Source organism: Hyperoodon ampullatus (assembly GCF_949752795.1).
Source record: "Hyperoodon ampullatus genome assembly, chromosome: 4".
Classification (NCBI taxonomy): domain Eukaryota; kingdom Metazoa; phylum Chordata; class Mammalia; order Artiodactyla; family Ziphiidae; genus Hyperoodon; species Hyperoodon ampullatus.
Genome location: NC_136917.1, coordinates 37,485,082 through 37,497,581, shown reverse-complemented (window position 1 = coordinate 37,497,581; position 12,500 = coordinate 37,485,082). Strand labels below are relative to the sequence as shown.

The window sequence follows — 12,500 nt, the reverse complement described above, 5'->3', positions numbered from 1 at the left end:
GCTCCAGGAAGCCCTGCCCCTTGCCCAGAGCCCGCCCCTCGAAGGAGCAGAGAGTTCCATACTTGGCAAATTGATCTTGGGCCCCAGGGGGTGGGGACCCATCTTTTGGCTTCGCCAGGGGGCAGGAGACAGAGCCTCCCGGTACCACAGCCCTGGGACCTGGCCTCCTTACTAGGGGGTGGGTTTTCCTCCCGTTCCAGCTCGAAAGTCCCCCTAGACGCTGGGGAAGCGGCCTCAATTAGGGGGATGTGGCTTCTTCCTTCCTCGCGCCCCACTGCGTGGCCTCCTGAGGGGGCGGGGCGTTGCCATTCACCTTTCCCCAGAGGGGGAACTAAATACAGGGCGCAGGTGCAGCCCAATCTCAGCACAGAGCGCGGAGGCTCACCCTCTGGGAGGTCCCAGCGCGCGGGCACCGCCCCGCCCCGCGCGCTCTGCGCAGGCGCAGTGGTGCCCGCCTGCGTGCCCCGCGCTACGGAGCAGGCGTGGCCCCGCCCTCCTCGGCGGAGCGCGTGTCCGACTTCAGCTTGACGAACTCCTTGGCCACCTCATCGTTGCTGCGTTGCGACAGGATGCGCAGCACCGTGAGGCCTGTGTCGTCCATGTGGATGCGGCGGCCAAGCGGCAGCCAGCAGGCGGCGCTCCCGCGCTGGACCAGCTCGCGCAGCTGCAGCACGGCCAGCCCCACTGTGCGGTCCTCGCGCGCGAAGCAGTAGTCCTTCACGCACACCTGCAGCTCATAGCACTCCGGGCCCGCTTCGGCGCTCAGCGTGCTGCGGGAAGGCTAGGCGTGAGGACACGTCCCGCCCACTGACCAGCCACGCCCCTACCGGTGACCCCCGCTTCCCCCCCCCCCCGTCACGCCCACACCCGCACATTCTGAGCTGGGCCACTCCCACACTGAGTGGCCTCCTATTTTCATAACCTTCCACTTAGGCCGGGCCCCACCCCTGACCCAGATGTCCAGCCCCATAGCCCCGCGCTGGGACACGCCCACATCAGCTGACAACGTCCATCCCCAGCATTGTCCCTGCCAAGTCTCTCCTTCCCTTCTTCCTTTTCCTCACCCAAGGACGCCCCCATCAAACTACTCCCAGCCCCCAGCCAAGCCACATCCCCACCCCCAAGAGACCCTTCCCCCAGAGTCCTCTGGCTAGGCCATGCTCCCACCCCGTGATACCAGCACCCACACTCTCAGCCAGCTGAGCTGCTGCCTCCACCACCCTACCCCAGATACGACACCAAGAAGCCCCTTTACCAGGCTCCCATCTGAACCCAAGTTCTCCCCTTGACGTGGCCCCTCCCCCCTGCTCCCTAGCCTACTCTTCTTACGCCCAAGATGCCTCTCCATGTAACCCTGCCAAGATGTCTCACCATGAGTGATTACCCACTCCAGCACTCCTCCCCCTCCCCCAGGCTACGAAAGGCTACGAAGTCCCCAGTGCTGCTGGGTCCTGACCTGATGCTGGCTAGTCAAGAACTCATTTCTTTCAGGCTACGTGCACGCCGATCCCTTGCATCTCCTTCCCAGGCTACATTCCTAGCCCTCAACTAGTTTGGGCCACCCCAGGAGACATCTGCCCCCTCCTAGGCGGTGCTCTTGCTCCCAGGTATTGCTTCAGGTGACCTACCTCTCCAAAGTCCTCTGACCAAGAGCTCTCCCCTCACAGGACTGGCCAGGCTCCTGTCCCTCAGGGGCCCCCACTTCCCCCCAGCTCTGATGTCCCCTCACCCCACTGTACTCTGTACCCCAAGAACGACCCCCAATGTTACCCTGCCCCAGTGAGGTTCACACCTGATCCAAAGATCCGCCAATCCTCACCCCCACCCCAGATAACCCCTCTGTACACCTTGATCAGACCTGTTTATGTTCCTCATAAATCATCTGCTCCTCTAGACACTGATGCCCCTGACCTAGGAAGCCCCACCTAGATGTGACCACAGTCCTACCCATATGACACATATCCCCATGACCTGGACCAAGCCACACTCCACTCTTGTCCCCCAGAGCAGACTCCTCCAGATGACCTGCCCCAATAGCCCTGACAAAGTTCATTGCTGACTCGAGGAGGTCCATGCCTATGCCCCTCAGCCCCTCACCCACAAGCCTCTTGCCCCATCATGACCAACCACGCCTCTTAAACAGACCAGAATCTCCAGCCCTGGAAATGCCCCTGCCCAACATGCTCCTTCTGGCCAGACTCCTCCCCTTCATGAGCCCTCATCATGCGGTTATATCACACTCACTGTCCTCTGGGACCTGTCTGCCCCCCAAGGTGGTCACCTCCATCCTGGTGTCCCCTCACTGATGTCACTCCTGCACTAAGGTGCCTCCCTTCCCAGCATACCCACCTAGAATGGGATCCCTCCTGTTTCTGTCCCTAGGTACCACTGGCCCACCAGACATCCCTCCTGCCTAGTGGGCCCTGAGGTTCATATAGCAGATGTCCCCTTGCCATTCTCCCCAAGCATCCCAGACTTACAACTGGAAGCTCTCATTGTACTTTGGGGCCCAGCTGTTGTTCTTGGATTTGGTCGCAAACTTGCGTTTCTTGTCACTGAGCTGGGGCCCGATGATGTTGACCTCGATGAATGGCCGGAAAATGCCAGAAGTCTGCCACTTGAGGTCATTGGCAGCCACCACTGTTGGGGTAATTAGAAGGTAAGATTGATTAGGGTCCCCCAGTACACAGTTGTGGTTTTCAAAGCCTGTCTGAAAGACTACATTTCCCAGAATGCTTCTGTAGCCAAGTGTGGCCATATGACTAACTTCCAGCCAATGAGATGTAAGAGGAAGTGATGCGTACAGCTTTCAGGTTGTGGCTTAAGAAGCAGGGAGAATGCCCTAAACTTTCTCCTTCTTCTAGCTGCAAGGTGGGATGCTGATGGGGGCTGAGTTCTTTGGGACCCTACAGAAGAAGAAAGCATATTAGGGATAAAAGTACAACAAAAATGTCAGGGGCCTGGATCCTCAACACTGTGAAGCCTCTACATCAATTCTGGGCTGACTGTCCTCGGAGTTACCTCAGAGAAAGCTTTATTCCATCTATCTTGTTTAAGCCACTGTTATTTTAGGCCTTGGCTAAGACAGCCCAATCTGTGTTCTAATTAGAAAATAAAAGCCAACAAAAGGAAAGCAGAGCTGAGAGATAAAGTGGAATGAGTTCTGTAACACTCTTTGTACCTCTTCATCCAGCTATGCCTGAAGGTGGTGACTTCTGGAATTTTCAGTTTTATAAAAAGATTTTTTTTAACGAAAAAAATTTCTTCCTTACGCCAGTTTGAGTTTGGTTTTCTGTCTTAGAACCTAGTGCATCCTGGCTGAGGCACTCTCCCTCCCACCTCAGTTTACTCACCTTTCACTGTGACCTTGTGTTCCCCAGTTCCTGGATGAGTGAAGAGCTCTACATGGACGGAGACTTCACCCACAGGGTCTTCCACACCCGAGCCTGGGCGGGGCAGGGGAGGATGCTTGGCATAAGCTTCATTCTTACCCACCCACCAGAAAAGACCTGGACTGCCTCCCACCCACCATGTGCTGGCGGTACCAGGTCATCAGCCGTGACAGGGTGGCACTGAGGGTGGGCTGGGAAGATGGGTGTTCTTAGGGAGGCCAAGAATCTTGGGTTCTAGCCTTTCACTGCCTCACTGTGTGATCTCAGGCAGATCTCTTAACTTCTCTGAGCCTAATGTCCTTTTTCTCATTCCCTGTCATTAAACTCAGCCTTCATCTTTCACACCATCTTGGCAGCATCTGATACCCTGGCTTTCTGTGCCTCAGTTTCCCCTCTTGGCTGTAACAAGGCCACACTATCCAGGTTCTCATCCTACAGATTAGTCACTCCTTCTCACCCTCTTTTGCCATTTCCTCCTCCTCTGTTGATCTTCAAGCTGTTGGGGCACCCGGTGCCTTAGTCCTCAACCCCTTTTTTGTTTTCATTTCCTCCCTAAGTACTGGAACAGTGGAAAATCATGTCAGCTCTACCTTCAAAATACATCCAGAATTTGGCCCACCTCCTTGGCCTCCATCCTGGTCCAGCCCCCATCAACCTTCTGGCTCCATCTCACACTTCAGGTATGGCTAAATGAACCATGGCTGCCCAGTCAGAGCATTCCCTGGCCGTGGCTGCAGTGACTGGCTCAGGAATGGTCATGTGACCCAAGATAGGCCAATAGGAGTTGTCTCTGGGCCAACTAGGCCAACCTGGTATATTGCAGTGGCCTCCTCCCTGTCTCCCTGCACCCTCCTCTCAGCTTCTTCAATACACCAGCCAGAGAAATCCTAACTCAGATCATATCCCTTCTCCACTCAAAATCCTCCCATGGCTCCCATCTCACTCTGAAATAATCAAAGTCTTTTTGTGCCTGCAGTGTCACTCCTGATATGTGTCACTATTACCTCTCCTGCCTCACCTCCCTCCACTCTTACCCTTGCCACGTTGGCTCCAGCCTCACAGACTTCCTCACTACTCCTCAAACACACTGTGATAACATGACCCAGAATCCTCAGCTCTCCTGAAGTGACAGCTTGTAGAGAAAGCTTTCATTTTCCCTGCCATTCCTTTTCCAATAGACCATCTCAAGTTTCCATTGAGAAATGTCCCTACCTCACCTCAGACCTTGTGGCTCCATCTCACACTTCAGGTAAGGCTAAACGAACCACGGCTGCCCAATCAGAGCATTCTCCAGCCATGCCGCAGTGATTGGCTCAGGGATGGTCATGTGACCCAAGCTGGGCCAATAGAAATTGGCCCTGAGACTTTTGCTGTAACTCTTAGGAAAGAGTCTCTCTCTGGTTAGGCTGGCAAGGCTGACTCTACCCAATGAGGGGAGAGTCCACCTCACAAAGGTCTCAACAGAGACCAATGACCAATGGCATTGTTGGAGACACTAGATCCAGCTATTACTGATGCCAAATAAATTCCTAATCTTTCAGTTACAGGCTCACAAATTCTCTAGTCTTCCTGAGTCAGGGTAAGGTACGCTTCAGTTTCTGGCCACCACAAGCATCCTGATTGATTCGTTCTGATAGGGATCATTGAAGGAGCAGTTTAAAAGCTTCTGTCCCCATTCCTCCCTCTGTGACTTTTGGGAAGGGCATCCTGTGGGGCCTGGGAACCTGTGACCGTCAGCACCCCCACCAGTCCCCTCCCCTGCCCCTCAGGAAGCTCCCCACACCTGGAGCACCCCATGCATGGGGGGAGGAACAGGGGGAAAGGCAGGGGTGGGTGTGGGGAAGGAGAACGGGTCAGTCCAAGGTTGACCGGGTTACCTGTCTCTGGGCGGAAAGTGACCAAGGCTCAGGGGGCAGAGGGGCCTGAAGACCCTGCACCCCCTCATCTTCGCTGCCCACCCCAGGCTGCCTTCCTTGTCATCTCAGGCTCCCGCCCCCCTTCCCCCAACCAATCACATGCTCAGCCTCACCCGCCACCCCCAGGCTGATGCTTCACAGCAAGCTCAATCCGGGCCAGACTGAGGGGTGCCAGGGGAGAGTCGGACAGTGGTGGGTGGGGTGAGGGGTCAGATCATGGCCAAAGCTAGTAAGAAGGGGGAGGGGGGCAGTGCTGGGCACCCCCATCCCGTGGTTTGCTGGCTCCAAGGGGAAGGGCCTTTCGCGGGCTTCTCTGTGCTTTCCCCAACCCCATCCCCACTCCCCAAGTCCCGGACACCCCCTACAGGGGAAGGTTCCTTGGGCAAAGGGCTTAATCTCCTCTGAGACTCAGCTTCCTCATCTATGGAATGATGGACGCCCTGTGGAGCGACCAGGAGGAACGTTTTTGTGAATCCCTGAGAAATGCTTGGCACAAGGGCTGACCCAGAGTTAGAGCCTAAAAACTGTTGTTTTTCTATGATCGGAAAAGTGACATCAATAATAATAATAATCATTATCATAATAATCATATAAACAACAATAATAAAACAACTAACAATTGTTGCCAGCTAGTACACGTCAGGAACTTTCCTGTCAGGAAAGTCTCAGGGCTAAATTTAATTCATCTAATCCTAAAAATAATCCTATGAATTAGGGTCCTTGACTGCTCCCATTTTACAGATGAGAAACCTGAGGCTCAGGGAGGCAGCCTGTTGCCAGAGGCGCCCAGCCACGGAGTGGCAGAGCTGTAATCTGAGCCCGCTCTTAACCGGGCAGGCGCCTGTCTGGGGGGACCCGGGATCTGGTTTAAGAGAAGCACCTAGGGAGAAACGAATTGCGACTCGAATCGCTTCTCCTTCCCCATGTGGAACCAGCAAGCCGTCCTTCCCCCTTGTCCGCCTCGGCCCCCTCGCAGCCAGTCGGGCCTGGGCGGGGCCCCGCAGGCCTGGGAGACGGAAGGACGGGCCTTTTACTAGCCGGGCCGGGAGGGGCGCAGGCACCGGGCACCGGGCGCGGGTGGGCGGCGGAAGCACGTACCCTTCTCAGGATAAATGTCTTCACTAAGGGTAAACCTAGTCCCTTTTCCACCATGGACTAATCACGGTGGGGAGGTGGAGAAAGGAGGGAAGGGAGGAGTGGGGCGGGGAGAGACGAGCGAGCGAGAGGCGAGGATGGAGGGCGAGTGTGCGTGACGGGGATCAGGGTAGGCGCGGAGAGGGGGCGGCGAGTAAGAGGGAGGAGAAACAAGAGAGAGAGAAACGTCAGCTGCAGACGGACAGACAGACAGCCTCCTGCTCCGGGGGCACACCAGGGACACTAACAGCAGCAGCGTGGGCTGGGCACGAAGCCGAGGGCCCTAGGCCCTGGGCTGACTCAGGGGGAAGGGGGCCGCTTGTGGCCACGGGGTTTAGCTCCCCTCACCCCGGCCTCCTCTTCCACTGCCGGAACTAAACCTGGGTCAGCGGCCAAACTTCTCTCCCTTGTCTGCACTCTTAGGGCCAATTTTGAAAAGGGTGGTCCCCAGGGAGGGGAACTAGGACCCTGGAGTTCTGTCCCCCAGCCCCAGCTGCTGTGTGCGAACTCAGAGAGGGACAGGAGACAGAGGCAAGAGAAGAGAGAGAGAAAGAGAGAATTTGAGAAATGAGAACTCCCTCTCCGTCCGCCCCCTGCAGGTCGGGGTCCCTCCCATCTCTGGGGCTGTCATTCCTTAGCCCCTGACAGTACAGAGGTCCCTCCCTGGGGTACTTTCAACCATTCCCCCAGAGGTCCCTCCCCGGGAGCTGCCAATCATTCCTTGGCCGCATGACGTCAGAGGTCCCGCCCCTGCCAGAGCTGTCAATCACTCCTTAGTCAACACCGTCACAGGTCCCTCCCCCAGAGATGTCAACCACTCCCTGGAACCAGGGCGTCGAGGTCCCGCCCCTAAGAGCTGTCAATCACTCCCTTCCTGGCCGTCAGAGATCCCGCCCCACAACTTTCAATCACATCCTGACCCCATGACGTCATGGATTTTCCCAGGAGAGGTCATCCCCTCCTGGCCCAATGACGTCATAGGTTCCGCCCCTAGGAGCTGTAGCTCGCTCATTGGCCTGGTGACACCATGGAGCTCAGGTGCGCCCCGGAGCTGTTAATTCGGCCCGGACCCATGACATCACAGAGGAGGTGAGTCAAAGGGGCTCGGCTGCCCCTGCGGGCGGGGATTGTCATCGCGTTAACCAGTGGCTCCTTACCCTGGGCCGACTGCGTCTGCACGAATGTCTTGATGAGCAGGTCGGTGGCCTGCGTGTAGAGGGACAGGGCATAGCGCAGGGACTGCAGGTCTGGACTCTTCTCCAGGAAGGTTTTCTTGAGGCCCACGCCACCCGCATGGAAGTATTGCTGTGGGGAACAGGGTGGAGAGAGGTAAGGCTGGCGGGACCCCCTACCCGCGCATCGGGCTGGGCAGCCCCAACTCCCCCTCCCCCACTCCGCTGCCCTCTGCTGTGATACGCCATGACAGGGCAGATCTTCAGAACACCCAGGTCCTGCTATTCCCTCACCTCCACCCCTGCCCCAAACACGCCTGTGGGCTCCCAGCACCCTCAGAATAACACCCATGCCCTGCACCCCTCCCAGCCTTCTTTCCAAAAGTCTTCCCTAGAACATACCTGCCTCAGGGCCTTTGCACTTACTATGCTCACTGGCAGGAAGGCCCTCCGAGCCCCACCCCCACTCCCTATTTTGCCATGGCTGGCTCCCTATCTTTCTTTGATTAAGGTTTCAAGGAGTTTTCCTTAACCACCCCAACTTAATGTGTTGCCAACCCTGTTGTGCTGTAATTCTCCATTTCAACAAAACATTTCCTTCAGAGTAGTTTTCACGCTTTTTATTTCATGGAGACCACGGCCCCTTTCATGTCTCCATGTTCTTGCATTGACTGGTTCCCTGCCTAGAATGCTGTTGCTTTGCCTTGTGAATTTCTATGCATTCCTCAAACCCCACCACCTCCCACATGCCTTCTAATCCAGAAAGCCCTTACTGCCCCCTCCCTGGGCTCTCCCATCTTTTCTTCTACCCTGTCCTTACCCCACAGGGCTGGGGATGTCTACATCCAGCTGACATCCAGCCTGGGGCTCCTCAAGTCCCTGCCATCAGCCAGCCTGGAGCTGACATAGAAGGGTCATCAGGAAGTGTTTATAAATGGAATGAATTAAGGTGGGTTTGAGCCTAGGTCCATGTCCACACCAGCCACACCCTCTGCCTGTCCCATCTGGGATGGGCAGGGGTGTGGCCTCTCACCTTGATAGTGTCCAGGGCCAGCTCAACAACTGCACACTGCTTCGGGGTCAAGCTCTTGGCTTCTTCTCGTACCATGTGGTCCTGGATGGATGGAGAGAGTGTCCAGGTGGGCAGAGCAAATTCTGCCTTGGGGATCTGCCTATGGGTCTCATTCTTGCTAAACTCTGAAGAGTTGGATAGTGGGTCTGTCTTTTCATCATTGTGTTCCCAGTGCCTAGCATGTGGCTGGCACACAGCAGGTGCTCAATAAATATTTGTCAAATAAATTGTTTGTATTCTTGATCAAGCTGTATCTGAAGCTGAACCTTGTACCTCTTTTCAATACACTGAGCAAATACATTGTGATTAAGCCAGTCTGAGTAGGGTCTCTGTCCTTTGAGCCTGCAAAGCATGCCACTATTCTGGGATCTCTTCCCTAAGAAGCCTCCCACCCCAATCTCCTGCCCCCACCCCTGGCCTCACCTTGAGTTTAGATAGCTGACCCAGCTCCTTGGCTGCATTGAAGATCATCTGGGTTCCCTGTAGGTAACAAAAGACATAACCCGGGTGAGGGTGGGGGGGTCCTTCTGCCCAGTGTCCAAGCCGCCACTGACACCCCAGCCCTGGACGCCATCTTGGTCCTTGTCCAAAGGCTCTGGGCATGGCAATGGTTGTGTCCTGGGGACAGAGGTCTGGAGCCCCCCAGGAAGGGCTGAGAAGGAGATGGTGACCTTGTCTCCAGAAATCTCAGTCCCGTGGGGTGCTACCCATCCTGCCATCTCCACCATGACCCCAGGTTTGTGGGACAGAGAAGAAAACAGAGAGCAGGCTGTGATGGTGTTTGCTGGTATGGGTGGGACTTGCCAGCCCCAAGTCATGGAGCCTTGAGAAAACTATGGGATGGGCTCTGTGTAGTGAAAACCACCACCCACCATGGGCCCATTCCCTCTGTAGAAGAATTTCCCCAGTAATCTGGGGGGCCTGTTAATCTGACCTTTTAAAGAAGAATCCTCCCCCTTAACACACACCTCAGTACCCCGCCCCCACTCCTCCCCAAAACAGACATCAGCAATATGACATCCTGGTTATGGCTCCGATGAACCGGGTGGGCATGGGTTCAAATCCCAGCTCTGCTATGTGGCCCTGGGCAAGTCATTTAACCTCTCTGACCCCCCGTTTTCCCATCTTGATGGGGGAAATCATATCCCAGCTTAGCTGGGACTAATCGTGTCTTTGTTCAGTGTTCATGGTTCTTATCACTTGGTTTCGAGGTCACGGGCAGTGTTAGGGGAGATGGGGTCGTGGCCTGGAAGCTACATGTCCTGCCTCCTCCATCACTATGCTGGGTGACCTGAGGCATGTCCTTGGCCCTTTCTGAGCCTCAGTTTCCTCCCCTGGCTAATAGGGGCACCTACACTAGCTTAGGGGATAACAGCTGTGGGGGGAGCTGAGTATCAGTGAAGTTATGAGTCCTGAATTACTGGGTCCTGGGGTGGTCTGGGGGCCCTAGGCAGGGCTAGACAGGCAGGAGGGCCATTTACAGCTGGGATGTTTGGAATCACGTTGATGCTTTTCCAAGCTGGCCAGTGGGATCTGGTCACCCTGCCACTACCGGTATTATTATTAGCATCCTGGCTGTCTCTACTCTTCTTATTCCTTGTCTGTGATTCCCCAAGGCTGTCACAGGCACAGTTACTCGGGAGCCCAGCCTGGACCTTGCTTTCCCCTGCAGCACCCTCCTCCCCACCTGCCACCCTCCCCGCACCACCCCTCACGAGCAAGCCAGACAGACAAAGGAAGAAGAGACCAACAGACAGGGTCACAGTACACCCCCGGATGGCACGGATCACAGAGGTGGAAGAAGGTACGGGGTGGGGTAGTGGGTAGGTAGGGGTTGGGGTGGGAGCCAGACAGACAGGGAGAGGCTGGTCTTACATCTGAGTGGCTTGGCAATTTCACCCTGCCCTGTGGAGAGAATCAGGCGAAGGTCAGAGTTCGGGTGGCTGCTGAGAGGATACACAGTGGGACTTCCCTGCCCCCTCAAAGCACAGCCCACGAGCTCCCTCCCAGGTTCTGGGTCTAATGCTGGACCCCCTCCCCAGCTAGGCACCTTCCCTTGTCCTCTGGTGGGGACCTGGGGCCAGACTCTGGACTGTCAGGAGGCTAGAATCAGCCCATCACCTGGGGACAGGTGTCCAATCCCACAGTCAGCCTGCCCCAAGATGGGGTGCCTTGGGGAGGGGAAAGAAGAGAAGGCTCAGAGTCTCTCCTCCCCCAACTCCCAAGACCTTACCCCAGCAGGCCTGACTCTAAAAGAAGCGTACTAACAGGTATCACCAGTTCACTCAACACACAGACACACACCCAGGCACATCCATGGGTGTGCAGAAAGTTTATGCATACACAAACCCCCAGATCAACATACGAAGACACACACGTGCAGAATTCACAAGCTAAAATACACACGTGTACTACTAAACACTTGCACGCATGTGCACAATTACACACATAAACCCACGCACTCTCCACCCCCCCAGGGATGTATATACATGTATATGGTGCCTGACATATTGCATGTGTTCCCCAAAGGGCTGGATGAGTGAGTTGGGAAGCCCTACAACCCATGTTCATGAAGTGGAGACCCCACTTGTGTGCACACAGGCATGATAGCTCATGTATGACTGCACAGCAAGGGCAACTGTTCACATGTTGCCACAGCTCCTATCTCCTTGTAACGAACACCCATTAGAATAAACAAAACAAAACAAAACAAAACATGTCTCAGTCCAGGGCAGTTGTCCAGTGTCTGGGCCCTTCTTGAAGCCACAGAATTTCAGCTGAGCCCAGGCCTGGGATAAGCCCTTTGGGTATTGTCATGAGAGGGCAGGAGCTGTTTGCGCACAAACACGCACACACACACACTAAGCCATGTCCCTGGGGAATCACTTTGTCTCTGACTTCTGGTTTTTTGTTAGGACACCGTCCTCCTACCCATGACCCCCAGCTGGCCTTTCTGCCCATGCAAATGGACACACACATACACACACACACCCAGACACCAGAGCTTGGGACCTCAGTGCAGACGAGGCCCTCATTACCTTTTCTAATCCCTTGCCATGTTTTCTCAAGAGGTTGCCCTGCAGAGACAATGTCACAAGGTGATCAACCTAGCAAGCTGTGTGGGATGGGAATCCAGAGTGATAACACATACTCATGGGGACAGGAAGTAAAGGGCATCTGCACTGCACAGAGGGCTGGTAACAGGGTTGCCAGGGGGATTGTGTGTGTGCCTTAATGACTGACTCTTAAAAAGGGCAAGAGAGTCAGAGAGACAGGAAGGAGAAAGAGCCAGAGAGAGAGAAGTTGCTGCCAAAATAAAATCCATTTACATTTACTGTATATATGAGGGTCTTGGTTCTTGAGTCAACAGGAAAGCAAATAGGCTCTATATTCAGACAGACCTGAATTTGAATCCTGACTCTGGCATATATTTACTATGTGGCTTTGAGCAAGTGACTGTCTGAGCCTCAGCTTTCCTCATCTGTAAAATGGGAATAATAACATCCATCTCACAAAGGGTTGTCATGAAGGTGAGCTGAAACAACAGCTATGAGGTCTGGAATACAGAAAATCCTCAATAAATGTGAATTCCCTTAGCTCTCTACCCACAAATGCATTGTCTGTAGTTGGGTACGCTGCCACCACGTAGTTACAGCCAAAGACCCACACTGCAGCCACAAGAAGTGAGATGAGCACTAGCAAACTTTTGACAAGGTGAAATCTTGTAACAGCCTTGTCTTGCCTGCAAAAGAGGACTCTAAAGTGGTTTTAACTGATCTCTGCCCTCCTATGTGTCTACATACTACCACCACCA

The 12,500-nt window shown here is 54.9% G+C and overlaps 1 protein-coding gene across 1 annotated transcript in view; it reads right to left on the bottom strand.

The window, feature by feature from the left end:
* Window positions 1-469: 469 nt before the first annotated feature.
* Window positions 470-12,500, bottom strand: part of UNC13A (unc-13 homolog A) — a gene marked incomplete at both ends in the record, with an annotated part of 57,305 nt that continues 45,274 nt past the window's right edge. Inside the window, 8 exons of the mRNA XM_079701514.1 lie at window positions 470-770; window positions 2,481-2,640; window positions 3,354-3,446; window positions 7,600-7,747; window positions 8,648-8,728; window positions 9,110-9,166; window positions 10,562-10,591; window positions 11,725-11,763. Coding sequence (XP_079557640.1) covers window positions 470-770; window positions 2,481-2,640; window positions 3,354-3,446; window positions 7,600-7,747; window positions 8,648-8,728; window positions 9,110-9,166; window positions 10,562-10,591; window positions 11,725-11,763 — 909 coding nt within the window. The remainder of the gene's footprint in view (window positions 771-2,480; window positions 2,641-3,353; window positions 3,447-7,599; window positions 7,748-8,647; window positions 8,729-9,109; window positions 9,167-10,561; window positions 10,592-11,724; window positions 11,764-12,500) is intronic.